The 18,519-nt window shown below is 38.6% G+C and overlaps 1 protein-coding gene across 4 annotated transcripts; it reads right to left on the bottom strand.

The window, feature by feature from the left end:
• Positions 1-2,236: 2,236 nt before the first annotated feature.
• On the bottom strand, positions 2,237-18,455 carry LOC129516308 (putative methyltransferase-like protein 21E). 4 transcript variants are annotated; one of them, XM_055335629.1, is made up of 6 exons: positions 17,835-18,455; positions 17,495-17,698; positions 16,828-16,907; positions 6,462-6,625; positions 5,587-5,704; positions 2,237-2,869 (listed from the first exon to the last, which is right to left on the bottom strand). In XM_055335629.1, the coding sequence occupies exons 3-6, from the start codon at positions 16,895-16,897 to the stop codon at positions 2,466-2,468; spliced, it is 756 nt and encodes a 251-aa protein (XP_055191604.1). In that variant the 5' UTR covers positions 16,898-16,907; positions 17,495-17,698; positions 17,835-18,455; the 3' UTR covers positions 2,237-2,465. The 4 variants fall into 4 exon arrangements, with proteins under 4 accessions (XP_055191604.1, XP_055191601.1, XP_055191603.1 ...); XM_055335626.1 differs by having other exon boundaries at positions 17,582-17,698; XM_055335628.1 differs by having other exon boundaries at positions 17,582-17,698; positions 17,939-18,455.
• Between the last annotated feature and the right edge of the window lie 64 nt (positions 18,456-18,519).

The raw sequence follows: 18,519 nt of genomic DNA, 5'->3' as shown, positions 1-18,519 counted from the left end.
AGTCAGCCTTGACTCCTCAACATGGTGGGAAGGTCTGTTGGCTCTAGCTTCCAAACATGTCTAGAAACAACCACTCTTCTCATCATCTCTAGCACTCATTCCCTACCGCAGGCTGCCCTCCTTGCCTACCTGGATGGCTGCCACAACCTCCTAACTGGTCCTTTTGCCCCTTCATAGTATTCTCAAAATAGCAGCCAGAGTGGTCCTCACATGGAGTGATACTGTTTCAGTCTACTCCAAATCATCCAGTGATTCTCCCCTTCACTAGAGAAAAAGCCAGTACTTCCAATGGCCTTAGAGGCAGTGGTACTCTGTGATGTGGTGCCCAGATCCCCCTCAGAAAAAATTTATTACCTGGCTGCTGCAAAATGGCCCTCAGCTGTGAGCATATTCAGGGATGGCCTCAGGTGAAGAGTCACCTCCTGCAAGGTCACAGGGTAACTTGCATCCAGTGACTGCATGACATGAGGTCATCAAGGCCCAGAAGGCTTGCCCCAACACAGGACCACTCAGAAAGGCCACTTGGGGTTCAGAGCTGCTGGTGGTTGGACCCACACTGCAGCTCGTCCTCTGTCTCTGTCCCTGTCCCTCTCCTTCCCACAGGTCTCAATACCAATGGCCCTCCCTGATAAATGACTGGCAAACCAAACTCCACCTCAGAGTCTGCTTCTGAAGAAGCCAGACTGCAATGAAGATTAGACATGACCTGGCCCCTTGTGATCTCCCTGACTAACCAGTGTCCCCTGCTTGCCCTGCTCCAAAGCACACTGGCCTTCACTGTTTCTGCTAGAAGACTGGCATGCCTCTGGGGCATAGCTGCCCCTTTTGTTTGGAACAGACTTCCCTAGATATATGCATTGCTTCTTCCCTCATCTCCTTCCTGCTCTGCTTAAATGTCACCTTCCAAATGCACCTGCTTTGACAACTCAGATAAGGCCAGAAAAAAAGAGGGAAAATATAAGGAAGGGCAAGTCTCACTTCTTCTAATGTATTTGCTTACCTTTCTGGGTAACGATCCCACTTTGAAGAGATGACTTCACTCATTTACAAAAGAGCTTGAGAACTGCTGCTTTAAATACATGAAGCAGTGCAGGGGTAAAAACACAGGCCCCAATCTCAGACAAGCGTTCTGCAGCCATGTGCCTGGGGCAAGTGACCACTCTTTCAGCCCAAGCAATGCTGGTTGTGAAGTAGGGATAATGATATTCCCTAGACTTCTGAGAAAGATTGTAAGGATCACATGACTTTATGTAGTAACCGGCTATGAAAAGTCAAAGAGATCATGTAATTGCTGGAGTCTGTGGGAGACAGCCCTATGGGCTGCACAGCCAAAAACCCACTAGGAGTACATCTGCAACCTCCTTAACATCAGGACCCTAGGAAGTCATTTTACAAGCTCTGCTGGGCCCTGAGTGGCTGAGAAGTTCCAGCAAAGCACAGGGCTGGGCTTAGGAGAATAAGCACCACGCCGAGGGCACTGTGACAACATAAGGAACACTGCAAGAGTAGCCACCCACCAATGGAGTGTGAACCACTGGGACACAATCCTTGTTTTTTGCCCTCCTTGCCCTGACTCTAATTACTTCACTCTTTGTTCTAATCTCTAAGGCCCATGTGAGGAAAACCCATAGGATTTCAAATATCTAGGTCTATACATGTGCAACACAAAAGCTTTAAATTTTAAAACCAGTCCTAAGTCTGGTTATTTAAGATTAGAGACCTAAATCTTTCCATGTGTATTTTCAACCCAAAGTTTTTATACTTTCTGTTCCTGTGATAAAACATAACTGTACTTAGCTTAAAAATAAAACAAGAAGTGCTCCCAAATTTCAGCTGTGTTTGTTTGCTTCCATTCATTTTTCATTTACTAGAGTGAAATGTCCTTGCCCATAACCTCAAATCCACAAGTGTGATTGATTTCAGAGGTTGCACTTGAGGCCTGCCAGGCAGAGACAACAGACCACCTATAAACTGGCACTAATGAAAACCACAAAATATAATCTCACATTACCATTACATTATGCATCTGCCTTTTCAGATTTACTTGCAGATCCCAATATACACCATGTATTTATTCCTGAAGGGAGATTCAGATGAGCTTATGTTTAAAACAGTAAGAATGTTCATTTTATACATATTATTAAAAATTATTCTATAGTTATACATTAAAAATAATAGTACCATTTATTAAAATGAAATGATAATAATAAACAGTTCTATAGAGGGATGAGGAAAGTAGAACTTGTCCTAACCAATAACCACAGAGTATGGCTGGGCCAGCCCTCCCGACCCAGGTACTCTATCTGGGAAACTCCCTGTGGGGTGTGAGGCAAGTTTATGGGGGTGGGGGGTAGGGAGGGGGTCCCCTTGGGAAAGTCAGTGTTACATCAGATAGTCCATGGTCTTCTTTAAAGGAACACACTGCTAGAAACTACCTTTGCTTTCGAAGTGCTCCTCTGAAGGTATCATGCACTCCTCCGACTTTTTTTCATAGCTTTATACAACTTAATATTCAGGCTAGGGAAACTGGAAATCTCCTCCAGGTCAAACAACTCTTTAAATCTATCTACAAAATTATTTTCTTTCTCCAACCTGAATTTCATGACCCAGAGAATGACAGTAGTTTCTTTGCACAGATGGTCAAAGGTAATGAGGAGTTCTTCCAGGAAAGGGTGAGCGTAGACAACATCAGCTGCCAGGATGTAGTCAAAATTGTTAGAAGACCTGGGGAAGTTCTCATCTAAAGCTACGCCCCAGGAGAGTTCTTTAACCTGAGGCAAATGCTTACATTTCATTTTGGTGTTTCGAGAAATATTATATTGCAGGTTTCCAAGTAATTCAGGTAAATCTGTGGCAATCACATGAGCACCTATGAAGCAAAGAACAGTAGGAAAAGTAACTCTGGAGGGATAAGGTAAAGCAATCAGGTTTCAAACCAACATGCATTTGCAATTCTGCATAATCGCTAACCCCAAGGAAAAGACTGGTCGGTACACACAGGAAGGAAATCCCTTCAAAACAGATGCTAAGGCAGCTTTACACCTCCCTTAAAAAAAATTTATAGGGATCCCTGGGTGGCGCAGTGGTTTGGCGCCTGCCTTTGGCCCAGGGCGCAATCCTGGAGACCCGGGATCGAATCCCACATCAGGCTTCCGGTGCATGGAGCCTGCTTCTCCCTCTGCCTGTGTCTCTGCCTCTCTCTCTCTCTCTCTCTCTCTCTCTCTCTGTGACTATCATAAATAAATAAAAAAATGTAAAAAAAAATGTATATTCCTGTGTCACCTTTGCACTCCCTTACAATTTTCTGTTCTCCTGCGATTTTTTTTGTTACTATCGTCCCAATAGTTCTTTGCTATTTATCTATGACATGCTAGGAGACAAATAAGCTAGAGAAAGAGAAAAATTAAAACATTTGGAATCTTTACTGGAACAATCAGAAGTCACTGTTGAAAAATGCACTGGTTTTTCACCAAAACAATTCTGAGCCCAAGTCATGTGAGGCCAAATGGGTGTATACTGCATCAGGGATCCTGCTGTTGAACAGGAGGGGCTCAGGTGTGGAAAGAGGCTTATCAATGGAATTATGTTGGAAGTATCATGACATCCATGTTTATGCCCAAATTTTTAGCTTGACCCCCTTACAAATATGAATCTTCCCATCAAAAGATGTTTAAAACCTAGCCACAACATGTGCATAGTATTCCTACAGCCAAAGACCACAGATGCAGGACTTAGAATATTCAGATGAAGATGTGCACAATCTCCGAGTTAAAAGTGAGTAAGAAAGAAAAGAAAGAAGAAAGAAAGAAAGAAAGAAAGAAAGAAAGAAAGAAAGAAGGAAGGAGAAGAAGGAAGAAGAAGGAAGAAGGAAGGAAGAAGAAAGAAAGAAACTGGAAGAAGCAAAATTGTAGAAACCAACAGCCAATAAAATTTGGCTCTGTGAGCTGTAGCAGAGCCTGAAAATGTGTCAATAAATCTAGGCTTGATCAATTCCACATCATTGGACAAGAACAGACTGGGGTAAGAAATAGGAAAGCAAAACTGTGAGAGAAGTCTAGTGCAGCTCAGACCACTTAAGAACCCACTCCTTAGTCACCATGACAAGTTTCTCTAGCCATCAACTATATTTTGTGGGAGATATTAAAGTGAGAGGGCAATATGTGTATCATTGGTAGAATCACAGAAATATGTTGTCACATTCTAGTGTAAGTGGGTCTATCATTTTCTTTTTTTTTAATAATAGATTTATATTTTATTGGTGTTCAATTTGCCAACATACAGAATAACACCCAGTGCTCATCCCGTCAAGTGCCCCCCTCAGTGCCCGTCACCCATTCACCCCCACCCCCCACCCTCCTCCCCTTCCACCACCCCTAGTTCGTTTCCCAGAGTTAGGAGTCTTCGTGTTCTGTCTCCCTTTTATTTTCAACAAATCTTTTAAAGTCCCAAGATATGGAAGATCCCCCCCACCCACTCCATCCACAGTGAATGTAAACTATCTGACTATTAAGATCTTTGGGTCGAGAGGTAAATACCACTAGTCTTAGAATGTTAACTAAACAAAGCTTCCATCTTTGATTATTTGTGTCAAGTTATATAAGCAGCCTTAAAGGATCAATTCTTTTTAATGAAACAAATGACTTCCCAAAAGCACAAAAGTGTTCTTGATCAGGAAGCCTTTAAGTATAAACCCAGTGGTGCCACTGACTACCCATATTAAATGGAATGGTGACTTTAGAAAGCCATATCAGGAAGGAACAATATAAAAAAAATTAGGGGAGGATTTCAAGGATCCTGTCTTTCCCCAGTGTTAAAATTAGGGGAGGATTTCAAGGATCCTGTATTTCCCCAGTGTTGAGAAAGTTGTAAATTGCTAAATCTTGAATTCCTCTCAAGATTTTAGAGTGGCAGGTGTGCACTTCTAAAGACCAGGGAAATCAAGACAGATTTGGGGAGCACACATCAGAGAAGCCAGCTAAATTAAGGCAGTGAAGTAGGTAACAACAACAACAAAGAGACTGAAGTGAAGCAGGCTTAGGCATTTGTAGAGACTGTCACAAATGTCATGAGAAAAGGAAATGCTGGTGAGACAAGAAGAGAGTCCCCAAAGAATGAAGATGAACTGAGAAAAGAAATTCAAGCATCAATGCCTAAAATTAGAAGCAGATGAGATTGATAATATTCTTCCTCTCTCCCAACAGGTGCTTTTTCATGAAAGCATAGGACTTTAAAACCTACAAGGAATGTACAGCTACCTGGGAACAAACGTCTCAATCAAGACCAGCAGAGTCAGCAGCAGTAGACTCTGCCTGGACCTTGTGTCCCACATGCCTCCTCTGGCAGCCTGGAGGCCTGAGCACACCTCCCATTAGAATACACTTGTGACTTGCTGCTCCATGAGCTGAATTAATAGAACTTCACAGAAAATTCTGAAACACACCAGTAAGGTGACTTTAAAATTGGTAGTGTTTCTCGGTGAAGCCCATTCAATTAGGCCTAGGTCAGAGTAAAATGAATACTAAAAGCAGCTAATGACATCTGATCATTAAATTCTTTGATCCCATTCAATCAAAAATACCTACTTACCAAGTAAACTTGCCACGATGGAGACTAGTCCTGTTCCAGCTCCAATTTCAATCACATTTTTATCAACCATATTATAGTGCTTTACATTTGTTTCCAGAAAATAGCATAGAACAAGGGCCTATGAAAGTTTTAAAAAAGAAAAAAGTAGTGCTTGGCAAGTAATAACAGTAAGTAAAATTAAAGTCTATTAGATAAATATACAATATATACTAATGCTATGACGTGTACACATGTGAATATATGTGTGCAAATGTACAGACCACCACAGAAAATTATCAACAGAAGTACATCTGCCACTATTGGAGGATATCCTTCACTATTGGAGGATGTCAACATTTAGACTACAAAAAGTCCCTGGGGATTGCTGGGGAGATAAGAAAACTGAAACTATGGAATTCAGTTTCTTACGTTTGATTATCTTTAAAGAAAGCAACTTCTAATAATAATAGTCATTTCAAAGAAGTGTGTGGGATTGGGACAGACAGTGGAGGAAAGGGGGTGGTCTACACCCTTCATGGAAAACTGGTAAAGGATTGGTGACCTTGTAGAACATTCTGCATGTTGAGACTGACAGATTTCATTATGATTATTTAACTCAAATGGAGCCAGTTGAATGGGAAATAAAAATGTTTGCTAAACTCCCATGGTCACAAAACACTGCAGATGTAAACAGCACTCTATTAACCCTATAAGTCAGAAATAGATTTAATTGGTGGAAGCATTTTCCCAATTTCATGATTTCTATGTTTTAGTGTTGTTTGAGGTCACAAAATAGAACAGGGAACCTTTTTTTTTTCCTTCCAAATAGTACAAAATAAGGAACAAAACTGGCTAGAAAATCATTGAGATATAGCAAATTTTGTGTGAAATTATACCGATGGCCAAACAACAGCACCATAACAATCCATGCCTTCAGTAATCCGAATCTCCTGACCAACAAAGTGAAATCCCTCCCAGGAGGTGGTTGTTATTAACCTTGGAACAAAACATCTTGCCATGATCTCTGCAACCACTTTCTTGTTGTCATCATCTGTCTTCTCTGAAAGGAAAAGAAAAAGTCAACAGTTGTGATTGTGTTAGTAAAAACCAAGAAAAAGAACCTGATGGAAATGTAGCATTTCTACTTATTCTAAGCTACTTTTGAATATTCACTTACTTTAAGTGCAGTGTAATAGTAACTATTTTAAAATAACTGATGCTAGAAGCTAACAGTTCATACATCCACCAAAGTGAAAATCACCATTATTCGTTTCTGCAAAGTCACGTGAAACAAATAATAATTGATATACTTTTTAAAAAGCAGTATGTTTTAAGGACTACCAATCTATTCATCTAGAACAAGAGAAAGATTGGTGATGGAACATAAGATCTTGACTATTCACATAGGCTACACAGTGTAACTAGCTACATCAAGAATATATAGTAGTATATCCTTTATGATCCGCCTTTACCCAGGCAAAAAATATTTAATACCATCCAACAATATACCCCTGTGATATTTTATTATTACTTATTTTTATACCATCACTTTGGGGCAACTCATGGCATCTTAACATCTGCAACATACATAAGCAATTCACCAATTACTGAGCACATATTTAACATGCTAGACATGTTAGTATATGATATTTTATGTAATTTATTTTTATTTCAGATAATTTTTACAAATAATTTAGTCATTCTTATTTGTGATTTTACAGATACAAACTAAGATTCAGGGAGCCTTATTAACTTGCCCAAGCTCACACAACTTGTAAATGAAGGAGCCAAAATGTGGTGTTTTTTTTTTATTATTGTTCCAAATCCTCCCTCTCTACTCCTAAAAAGCTAGAATATAATTTTTAAAAACTAGTTGTCTCTAAAAATTTACAAACTAGTTATGGAGCAAGATACACATCTTTCTCCAAGTCTGTTTCCTCCTTTGTAAAATGTGAAAGATAAAAGAACCTCCATCTGGGAGATTAAATAAGATGCTATATGTAAAGTGCTTACCACCTTGGCTATTATTATCATTATTACAACTGTTATTACATCTTGGTCATGAAACTAAATTATATAACAAGATCACCATAGAAACAAAAATACTGGATTGTGAGGTACAATTGAAAATTCCATACTTACTCATAGAAGCAGAGAATAGAATGGTGGTTGCCAGGGACAAGGGTGGGGGAAATGGGGAGATACAGTGGTCTTTTACACAAGATGAATAAGTTCTAGAAGTCCAATGCATAGCATGGTGGCAACAGTTAATAATAATGTAGACCTGAGGATGCCTGGATGGCTCAGTGGCTGAATGTCTGCCTTTGGCTCAGGGTGGGATCCTGGGATCCTGGGATTAAGTCCTGTATCAGGCTCCCCAAAGGGAGCCCACTTCCCCTCTCCCTATGTCTCTGCCTCTGTGTGTCTCATGAATAAATAAAATCTTTAAAAATAATAATAACGTAGATCTGAAATTTGCTAAGAGAGTAGATCTTAAATGTTCTCATCACACACAAAAGAAAACAGCAACTATGTGAAGTGATGGGTATGTTAATTAACTTGACTGCCATGTTCATTTCTATACATCTATCCATATATATATCAAAACATAATTCACACATATTAAATATACATAATTCCTATTTGTTGATTATGCCTCAATAAAGCTGGGGAACAAAAGAAAATTCTAGCAGTAAATAAGGAAGGAAGAATGCACTGGTGAAGGTCACTAAGACATGGCTTCACAAAGGAAATGTGTCTTAAATTTAGCCTTTGACCTATGACTTGCACTAACAGAGAAGCTATTTATTTCTTATTCCAATCCTTAAAACCCATTGACTTTTCAAGTCTTGTTTCTGTTCTCTGAGTCTGACTAGAGTCCTACTGGCTAGTTCTCCCACCTCAGCAGGCCTAGTTCTCTTCAACCTAGTTCTTAATTGTAAAAGAGGAAGTCAGGAAGGGAAGAGGACAGAAAAGGAGGGGGGAGAGAGGAGGGGAGAGGGGGAAGAAGGGAGGAATATACAGACAGATCTACATACAACATTGGAGTCTTGCCTGATGGGAGTGCACCATAACCTGATGGGGGTGATTAATTCACACCTCAGTCCTGAGATCCAAAAATTAGCAAGTAAATAAGTAACAAATACAAGTATTTCCAAGAAATTTGGGGGCAGTACAAAAATTTTTCAACCTAGTCTTCATAGAAGACAAGCTCCTCCTAGAGAATTTCCCAAATCTCAAAAGTTAAAAACTTTAAAAATTTCCAACAATGCAATTATTCAAAATTTTAAAACAGACCACTTAAAAAATGTCATAGAATCCTCTAGAATGTCATGATGGAAAACACTTTAGATACCTTCCAGTCTAATCTTGAACCTCATGTTTGATGTAAACTACATATCCAGCTTGTTCAGCTTCCTTAAATATTCCAATGAGGGTAAATGTGCTACTTCATGAGATACATTTAGAAAATGTGATTATTGTTGGGGTGCTTGGGTGGCTCAGTAGGTTACACATCTGTCTTTGGCTAGGTCATGATCCCAGGGTTCTGGGATCAAGCCATGCAGCAGGCTCCCCGCTCAGTAGGGAGCCTACTTCTCCCTCTCCCTCTACTGCTCCCCACTGCTCGTGTGCTCTCTCTCTCTCAAATAAATAAAATCTTTAAGAGAAAAAAAGAAAATAGGATTATTGAAAATTCTTCTCAATACTAAGCCAAAATCTAACACCACCAATTTTGTTGTCTATTAACTCCTAAAAGTAAGCTCCAAGATAAGCAAACTTTTATTTTTAAAACATGTTCCAAAATTTTAGTGAAGGGGGAAAATATGCACATATATAGATAGATATAAATATAGATATAGATATAGATATATAGATATATATCTCCATTGCCAGTCTAAAAAATTCTGGACTACAGAGTACATGAAAGCCTCAAGAGACTTTCAAACTTCTCCACTGCATTGAGGCAAGAATAAGTAGAAGTGACAGTGTTGAGTCCCTAAGTCCTAAGAGAAGATGTTATTTCCAACTCTGCCCAATGAGCTCCGATAACATCATTCCCTAATATTCGGGGAACAGAATGACTAGACAGAGGTAGATCAAGTTTAACATCATTGAAAACTTCCCTCAGAGGCCACGGTCCCAGGAGGGACTTCCTATCAACATTACTTCCTGCCCTAAATTCTGCAATCCTTTAATAGAGCCCTTCTAAGGACCCACACAGAACCCGGCATTCCCAAAAAAACTCCAACTTAACTGCATGCCACAGGAAGGGCCCAGTCTACATCCACTCTACCACCAGCACAAATATTGACCCTTGACAGAGAGATACAGGAACACAAAACTGATTTTCTTCAGCAAGAGTCACCTCTTCTAATCCATTTCACTGTACTTCTTCAACTATGGCATGCACTGACGTGAAAGAAGAGCTCTAAGAACCAAATAATATTGGTACTATGTTTCACTGGAACTTGAACTTTCATGATCTTCACAGGCTTTGCTAAGATGAGGTGGGGGAGGGGCACAGCATTTGCTATGGCAGTTCTTGAGGGAAAAGCAGGAAACAGTAATTGCTTCCTTGACCTTTTTGCGAATGTGTCCTCTTGGGCCTCCTTGCATACTCTCTGTAAGTGGAGCACTTTTTGACAAGTCACCCAGGGTATCAGGGATTAATAGATGTTAGAGTACACTAAATCCCAGGAGTATCTCCTAAAGTTCCAATCTTTGATATAAAAACTTTGCCACTGAATATTTACTGCTACAGTCTGACTTTGCAGTTTCTTTTAAAGGTTAATGGACCAGATTAGTGCTGTTGTCCTCACAACAACAGTGAAATAACAAATGATTTTTTTTTTTTTACTGTCTTTCTAAGTAAACAAAATCGGCCATTTTTTTAGAATGGCTGCATATTTATCTTTCGAAGGAAGTGAGATTGAAAACCATACAAATGAATATATTATTATAATCAAAAATTACTTACACCTCCCAATAAAAAGGATCTTCAAAGAGATTTAATGAAACAACAATAATCACTATTAATTGCATATATACTTAAAAAAGCACAACTCTATCAATCCATATGTGGTCATTCAAAATTAATTATATACTAAGATGACTTTGTATCATACAGAAAATATCACGTTGAATAAAATTTAACTGATAATGTTTTATATTAATATTCTCATTTGCATTTAAATACTATGTAAACACTACAGACAATCCTTAAGATATCAGTCTCATAAAAAATTAGTATAATTTATAACAGGAAACCAAAATGTACCAAAGTTGGCTGCTTAAAATAATTTGTCTAGATGTAATATTTAGGATTTTAAAAGCAAATACAACATGCAGTTATTTCTACCTTCAAACTTTGCTGTTTTTCGGCATTAACTTTGATTTAAAGATTTTGGGCTACAATTAATTTTAGCAGTAGTTATTTAAAGATTTTAAACAGTCATTTATTTAAATCAAAAAACATGTTTAATATTAAGTTTTAGCAAATCACTACATGATGAAATTCTCTAAACTAAAATATAGTAGAAAGAGCTGCAATATACATCCTCACATGGGCCTTGTAATAAAGAGAAATCTAGACCCAAACATAATATTCAAAGAATATTTTCCTTAAAATGCATGCTTAGTTATTTGTTGAATATGGGATTGAAATCTTGAGAAGATTAATGAATGAGTAGATATTCTCTGGCTTTTAGTTAAGATTTCAAGAGCAATTTCCTCCAAAAATTAATATCATTATCATACAATGGAATTCTAATCTACATTTTTGAAGAATATTTTTCTCCACAAATATTCTCTCCTTGTCATCTAGCATTTAGGCCCTGAGGCAAGTAACTAAAACCAAGTAATGTTACACAAAATGTTGAATCTTGACTTCCCTATATGAAAAGCAGAAAACCGAATACCTGTACCTGTAGATAAAAGCTATCTACTGGGGATCCCTGGGTAGTGCAGCGGTTTGGCGCCTGCCTTTGGCCCAGGGCGCGATCCTGGAGACCCAGGATCGAATCCCACGTCGGGCTCCCGGTGCATGGAGCCTGCTTCTCCCTCTGCCTGTGTCTCTGCCTCTCTCTCTCTCTCTCTCTCTGTGTGTGTGACTATCATAAATAAAAAAAATTAAAAAAAAGCTATCTACTATAAAGTATTATTTTATTAATGAGTTTAATGTTAAAATATAAATATCAAAACAAACTGTAAATAAAACATCAAGACAATATTATAATTATATTGCTATTTTGGGCCTATTTTAATGCTCTTTGATACAAATAAGACTTAACACCATTTTCCTGCTATTAAATCTTTGCTGATCATGAATAAAATCTACCAGGTGCTCTTGTTCTCCTAAGAATTAAAGGAGTTTCAAGTATGAAGTGAAAATTAGCAGGATTCTGCTACATTATGGTGATGCTTTTCTTAAGAGGAAAATCTAACAGTGAATTCACTTCAGAGGTTGGATTGCAGCAAGCCTTCAAAAACAGAAGCTCTGTCTATATTCTTCTCTTTTATACATTTAAGGTCAATAACAACAATAATAAATGGAAGGGTCAGATCACAGAAATACACCAAAAAAAAAATGTCTTTAATAGCTATGACAGGTGAATTTAACCTTCCACTTGAGGGCTGTCATGAAAACCTGTCAGCAAAATTTAAAGTAAAATCTCCTCTACTAAATGAAAGAGACTTGTCATTCAGCTGAATCTTCCATTCAAAGATCAATGTCATGTGCTTTTTAGAAATAGCTAGAGATTTGAAAAAGAGAAAGATGTTAAAAATATTTTCTGATTAGTAAATGGTCACAGGCTAACCTGAAAGAATTCTGAACGTGTCTGCAATGTCAAGGTCCTGGGCCTGATGTTAAAATGAATTCCTGAGATGAGTTCACAAACATTTTTTGTCTGGAGGTCTGCTTAGTTTCAAGAATACACAGAAGCTGTCACTTTGATCAAGTGGATCAAGTGACACTACATTTACAGAAGAAAGACAATGCACCTTTTACCGGGCTGTTCAGGATGCAAGTGGGAAAGAAAAAAAGAACCAAAATTAGTTGTACTCAAAGTCTGCTGCTGGGACTATTGTGAAAACATGTGAATGAAGGAAGCACAATAAAAGAAGTATTTCTAAAGTGCTTTGGGAAGTACCAGTGGTTGGTGAATCGGGAGAAGCATTCTCAAGGGGGAGACATTTGAGTATTTGGAGGGAAAAAGAAGGGGAGCAGGCTGACAAGGGGGAAGCAAGGTCAAGAGGAGACGGGGCAGTCAGAAGACCCCTGGAGCTGGTGTACAAGGTAAGTGTTGGAGTGTTATAGAAAATAAGCCTAAGGAGGCAGGTTGGGATTGCACTCGCAGGAACAAATAGAACAAATGTTGACCTTTGTTCTCGAAGGTGAGGCATTGGGAGCAGGAACTGACATGAGCAAACTTGTCATTGAAGCACTCACCTCTGGCAGCAACAGCTGAAGACTACATTAGAAGCTCATTAAACCCCTTATAATAATCCAGGCAAAAGATGCCAGAACTAAACTAAGGCAGGAGCACTGGCTCTAGGAGCCAAGCAGGAAACCTTGAGCCTTTGAAGTGGTGGTGGACCTCCCCTGGAGGGTAAGAATTGACACGCAAACGTGACACTCAGACTTGTGTTCTGAAGACATTTGAGGCAGACTGATAATTCAAGAGTGATTTTCATTCAATATGTAAGGAATGTATTAGTCTTAGTTAGCAGATAGTTGCTCCTATCACTTTTTAAACACATAACATGTGTTGATGAACAATTCTCATATTAGTAATTATATGTGCTGTGGTACTCCAACTACTGCATTAAAATTACTGCCTCAGACAGACTATAGTTTGATAATGTCCCTTAAACAGCAAAAGAATTACTCAGATAAACCTTCTTCTTCATAATCAAACTCTAAAGATTTTTTTTAAAGATTTTATTTATTTATTTATGAGAACAGAGAGAGAGAGAGAGAGAGAGAGAGGCAGAGACACAGGCAGAGGAAGAAGCAGGCTCCATGCAGGGAGCCCGACACAGGATTTGATCCTGGGTTTCCAGGATCAAGTCCTGGGCTGAAGGAGGCGCTAAACCATTGAGCCACCCGGGCTGCCCCAACTCTTAAAGATTTATAAAGGTGTTCATGAAAGGTTTTCACCTGATATCCCTAAATAACACATTATACTGAGTTCTGAGTAGAGCGAGCTCACTGGAGACCAGAAACACAAGATCATTACCAATGAGCAAACAGCAAGTCCAGCCAACAAGCCTCAGTTATAGCTAATTCATTCATTCATTCACTCTTTTTATGGAGTACCTGACGGAGCACTATAAACTTAAAGATAGAGCAACATGTAAGTGTAATAGAGATTTAACTAGTTAACTCAAAAACAGAAAGAAAAAGCTCCACATGTTGGATAGCTCAGAAAAGAATGACCTGCGCCCTGACGATGATGAGTCTGGGAGTCAAACGAGAGAGGACAAGACACATCATGCAGAGAAAACAGCATGTGCAAAAGCCCACGGGCAAAAAGACTCCTGACCAATTTTCCAGTTTGGGAAACTCTGAGAACTAAAATGTAGGATGAGTGGGGGTTGTAACATGAGACAAAATACTTAGGCATGCTAAAAAGTCTTAATTTTGTCCTATTGGAAATAATGAAGCACCAAAGAATTTTAGGCTGAAAGCAATTGTGATGGGTATGAATTTTTGAAAAGATCATGCAGCTCTAGAGAAAGACAATAGGATAAAGAAAGAGCTGCCCTAGAGTGGGGGCAGCCAGGTAAGTAGAAGGCACTTACAAGAGTCACAAGAAGAATTGATAAAGACCTGAACCAAGGCAACTGGTGCTGCCAGAGGGCTAGTGGAGTCAGGAAACATGTTTTGGTAAAACTGATGGGACGTAATGATGAACAGTACAAGGAGGAGGAACTAGGATGATTCTAGATTTCTGAGCAGCCACGGAAATGAAATTGGTATAAACTGAGATAGAAAACATACGTTGGGCTGGGATGTAAATCTGCAAAGGGAAACTATTTTCTTAATGCGTATTACTCTGTGGTACGACACACTGGCCACAGAGTGTGCTGTTCAGATTAAGGGATGCCACTTGGAGCACTGCTGCCCGCCAGCTCCAGTTCTGCCCCTTTGGCTCCTCAGACGCCATGCCTTCCCCTGGGGCTGCTGGCTAGTCACCTCCCTCCTGTTCCACAGACAACACACATCTAGTGGGCCACTGGCTCCCTCTCCTCTCACCTCTCACCTATGTCAGACCTGCACCTCCCGGTCCGATGGCTCTCCCCACCCATTTCCATCCCTTCTTTCTTTATTGTCCACAAACATTTCCCCCAGTGAATCTCCTACACATTTAATCCCATGTTAGCATCTGCTTCTGGAAGGCTCTGACCTGACACAAGGTGGTAAGAAGGACATCACGTAAGTGGTTAGAGGGGTAGATTTGGGAGTCATGCACAGAAATTACTGAGCCGCGGTTTAAGATAAATTTGCTCCAAGGCCACAGACCCTGTGGAGCTATTTTATAATGCACTGTTATGTGGGCTAAGCAGCTACAGAGTAGCTATTGGCAACAGGTAGGCAATACAAGGTATTTAGAATAGTTAATATGAATAAGGTTTTAGAGAGCTGAGACCCTTCATGTAGCTTTAGAAACCAGAGAGAGAGGAGGACTATTGATACATACCACAGTCCTAACTTTAATCTGTGTAAAACTTAGTGACATCCTATAATTCTTGGACCTTCAGGCCAGCGCTGAATAGAAGAACTGGGCTATAGGTTTGTTCCATCTTTTCCAAGCACAAGATACGAAGTATAAGAGTTGGGACAGGAAAAGTCACTATCCTGCAGCACTAAAGAACTGAGTGTTCCTCTGGTTAGTAGAAGTCTTTCCAACAAAATGCCATCTGACTCTGCCCCAACAGCACACACTTAATCTGCCTGCAAACATATTTTTAAAGCTTTAATTGGCTATACAGATGACTATGGGGTGTGTTTTCTCATGTTATAAAATATTTTAATACTTGTTCTGTCTCAACCTTACCCTGAAGTTCTCCCATTTCCTTTGTAATTTGCCAAATTATTATATTCAGAGTTGAAACCAAGCATTGTTACTAATGATAATGATGATGATGAAATTTTATTCATAAACTGCACAGAAATTGCATCTTCATTCAAATCGTCTAAATAACTGGATTCTCTAATTGATTGTGACTTTAAATATTTAGGTTTGCAAAAATCACTACAGTAAAACCATTGTGTTTAAGTCATGTAGGCTGCCAAGACTGGGCATACTCCCAGCTCTCTTGGCCTAAAGATATGCTCACCTAGGTAGAGGCCACCTGGTATGCCTAAAAAAAAGGAAAAAAATAAAAATAAAAAATAAAAAAATAAAAATAAATAAATAAATAAAAACAGGACTACATTTCTTAGAAAACATCTGTGTGTAGATAAAGGAGAGAGAAGAATAAAGAAGCCAAGATAATTAAATTTATACAACAAATGTTCTACCAAAACATAGTACCTGCTGTTCAGGTCTACATCTAGAGTGTCTGTCTGCACTTTTTATCTCAAGACAATGGGGATAGTTACATTACATAATCCATGCAAAGTCACTCTTGATACTTAAAATGATGTCAAAATGAGAGATCAATTTCAAATAACTACAATTATAGCAGAATTCAAACTTAAATTCTCCTTATGCTGAAAGGTCAAATCATATTATGTATTTGTCTCCAATTAGTATATCAGAGGAACCATAAACACAAGCTAGAAATGTGTTTATAGTCTAAAATCATCTTTCAGGCAGGCATTCATAAAAACTTGTAGCCTTACACAAAACTATTTTTTATCTCTCTTCCTATATAAAAAGAAATACCAAAAAAAAAAAAAAAAAAAAAAGAAATACCTTAGAAATCACAATTATGTGACTGGAAAAAAATTTATTCTTTTTCACACACACACACACACAAAACATCTAAGTACTCAGCAAGTTTGTATATTTAATTTGTCTGTCAAAACTATTTCTAACATATCATCAGGACCATACATATAGCAGTAGACATTACGCATTATTATAGATATTTTCAGGTTAGCAAACACAAGCCAAGATACAATATGCAACTGAAAAGTCTTCGCTGTCTTTAAGACATTAGGGAACACTGAGGAGGTAAGCACTTGTATTCTAGTTAGTTGTTTCTCTTCTTAGAATCAGTCAAATTATACAAAGAAACAAAATAATGTACCTTTTTGAGCTCCTGGATCCATTAAGCGATGAACTAATGGATGGCTGTATATTGATGTTTTCTTGATCATTTCTTGAAAACTAGGCAAATAATACATTAAAATATCAAATAGTAATAATTCAAATGTGTTAAGCGCTTTTATATTTACCTAATAAAGCTTAAGTAACATCAAATATATCACAGAAAATTCTATTAAAATTTCGTATACTAATAAACTTTGATTTAAGATAGACCCCCAGAAAAACACAATCTATGCAGTACAAATCAAAATTTGGACACAGGCTTCAGAGTCAGAAATTTTAGAAGCCCCTGGAAGAAGAAAAGACATCCCTCACTAGAGACTCCCTCAGCTATCACAAAGAAAGGCATCATCTTTATATGTACTAGTCAGGTATCAATCTTCACATTTAAGACGTGATTTAAACACTGGGAGAAAATGAAATTCCATTCAGTGTAGTGAAAACCGCAGTATAAATAGATGCAAAGTTCATTTGTTTCTATCAGTACATCATTAGTAAGTACCCAACATCTAAAAGCCCAACCATTTTACGGTCTTTGAGTAGCTTTTACTTTAAAGAACCATACCATCTCACAAATATATTTAAAATTAAAGAAATTAAAGTATTTTGTGCCTCTCAAATAGAGCACACCAAGTGAATAAGCTTACACGAGCTGTTATTCCAACTTTGGGAAAAGACATTTTGATGTTTGACATCTCAGTTTCGGCTCATATTATAAATAATCACCATACTACCGTGAATTTATATAGTACTCCTTTCTTCCAAGGATCCCAGGACACTTTTCACAGCCACCACATTTTTCTTTGCAGTATGTCTCAATAAGTTAGAAGACAAATTATTTTCCCCTGCAGCTTACAAATGAAGAAAGCACACAGTTAAATAATGTCCCTGAGGTCACCGGCTAAACAACAGCAAAAGTGGTCACGCGTTTTGCTCCCAACTTAGTTCCTCCTCCATCCCCGGCACCCCCACAAAAAAAAAACCCACCACAGTCTTTATTACACGTCTGCCTGAAGATCAATGTTTATTAAATGTTAGGTCCAGACATATTCTAAATGGGTTGGCTAAGTTTCTAGAAGTTTAAAAAGTACCATCCACAACTTTTTCTGGAGAGACCTCTGAGGGTGCTGGAAAGGCTAGCCCCAAAGCATGCATTCAGTTTAGTACTGTACACACTGGCAGCGTTTGCAGGAAGGATTAGGATCCCGACAGCTGTGGCAGAGATTAGGCTGGAATGCCTGTAAATAAGGGGGCTGAAGAGTAGGGATAGTCCACGTGACTGTCTTATGAAGAGAGCTAGAGCCAGGAAGTGAATATAAACCACTCCTACAAGTGAGTGAAGACTGTTTAAACAAAGTGATCCATTTTTTTAACTTTGATGCGAAGAGCTATTTAGGACTCCACAGCTATGACGTTCAGTGAGGCGGAGGCAGCATACGTTTTATGTTACCTGTCTGGGTGTGAACATCATTTTTAGAATCAGACAACCACAGCAAGATGTTAGAGGATGTGTCCAGTAGTGCTCTGGGCACAGGCATCAGATTACAATTCCTTCCTCCTAGGACTGAAGAGAAAGGCTGAGAGTGTCTGTTACCTGTACACCTGCACATGCATGGCTGCATCTCAGAGTATGTATAAATTTTCCTGGACACTGAAAATATCCTTAATAAGA

The sequence above is a fragment of the Nyctereutes procyonoides genome, unplaced genomic scaffold (assembly GCF_905146905.1).
Source record: "Nyctereutes procyonoides isolate TBG_1078 unplaced genomic scaffold, NYPRO_anot_genome, whole genome shotgun sequence".
NCBI classification, from domain to species: Eukaryota; Metazoa; Chordata; class Mammalia; order Carnivora; family Canidae; genus Nyctereutes; species Nyctereutes procyonoides.
This window is presented reverse-complemented; position numbering and strand designations above follow the sequence as displayed.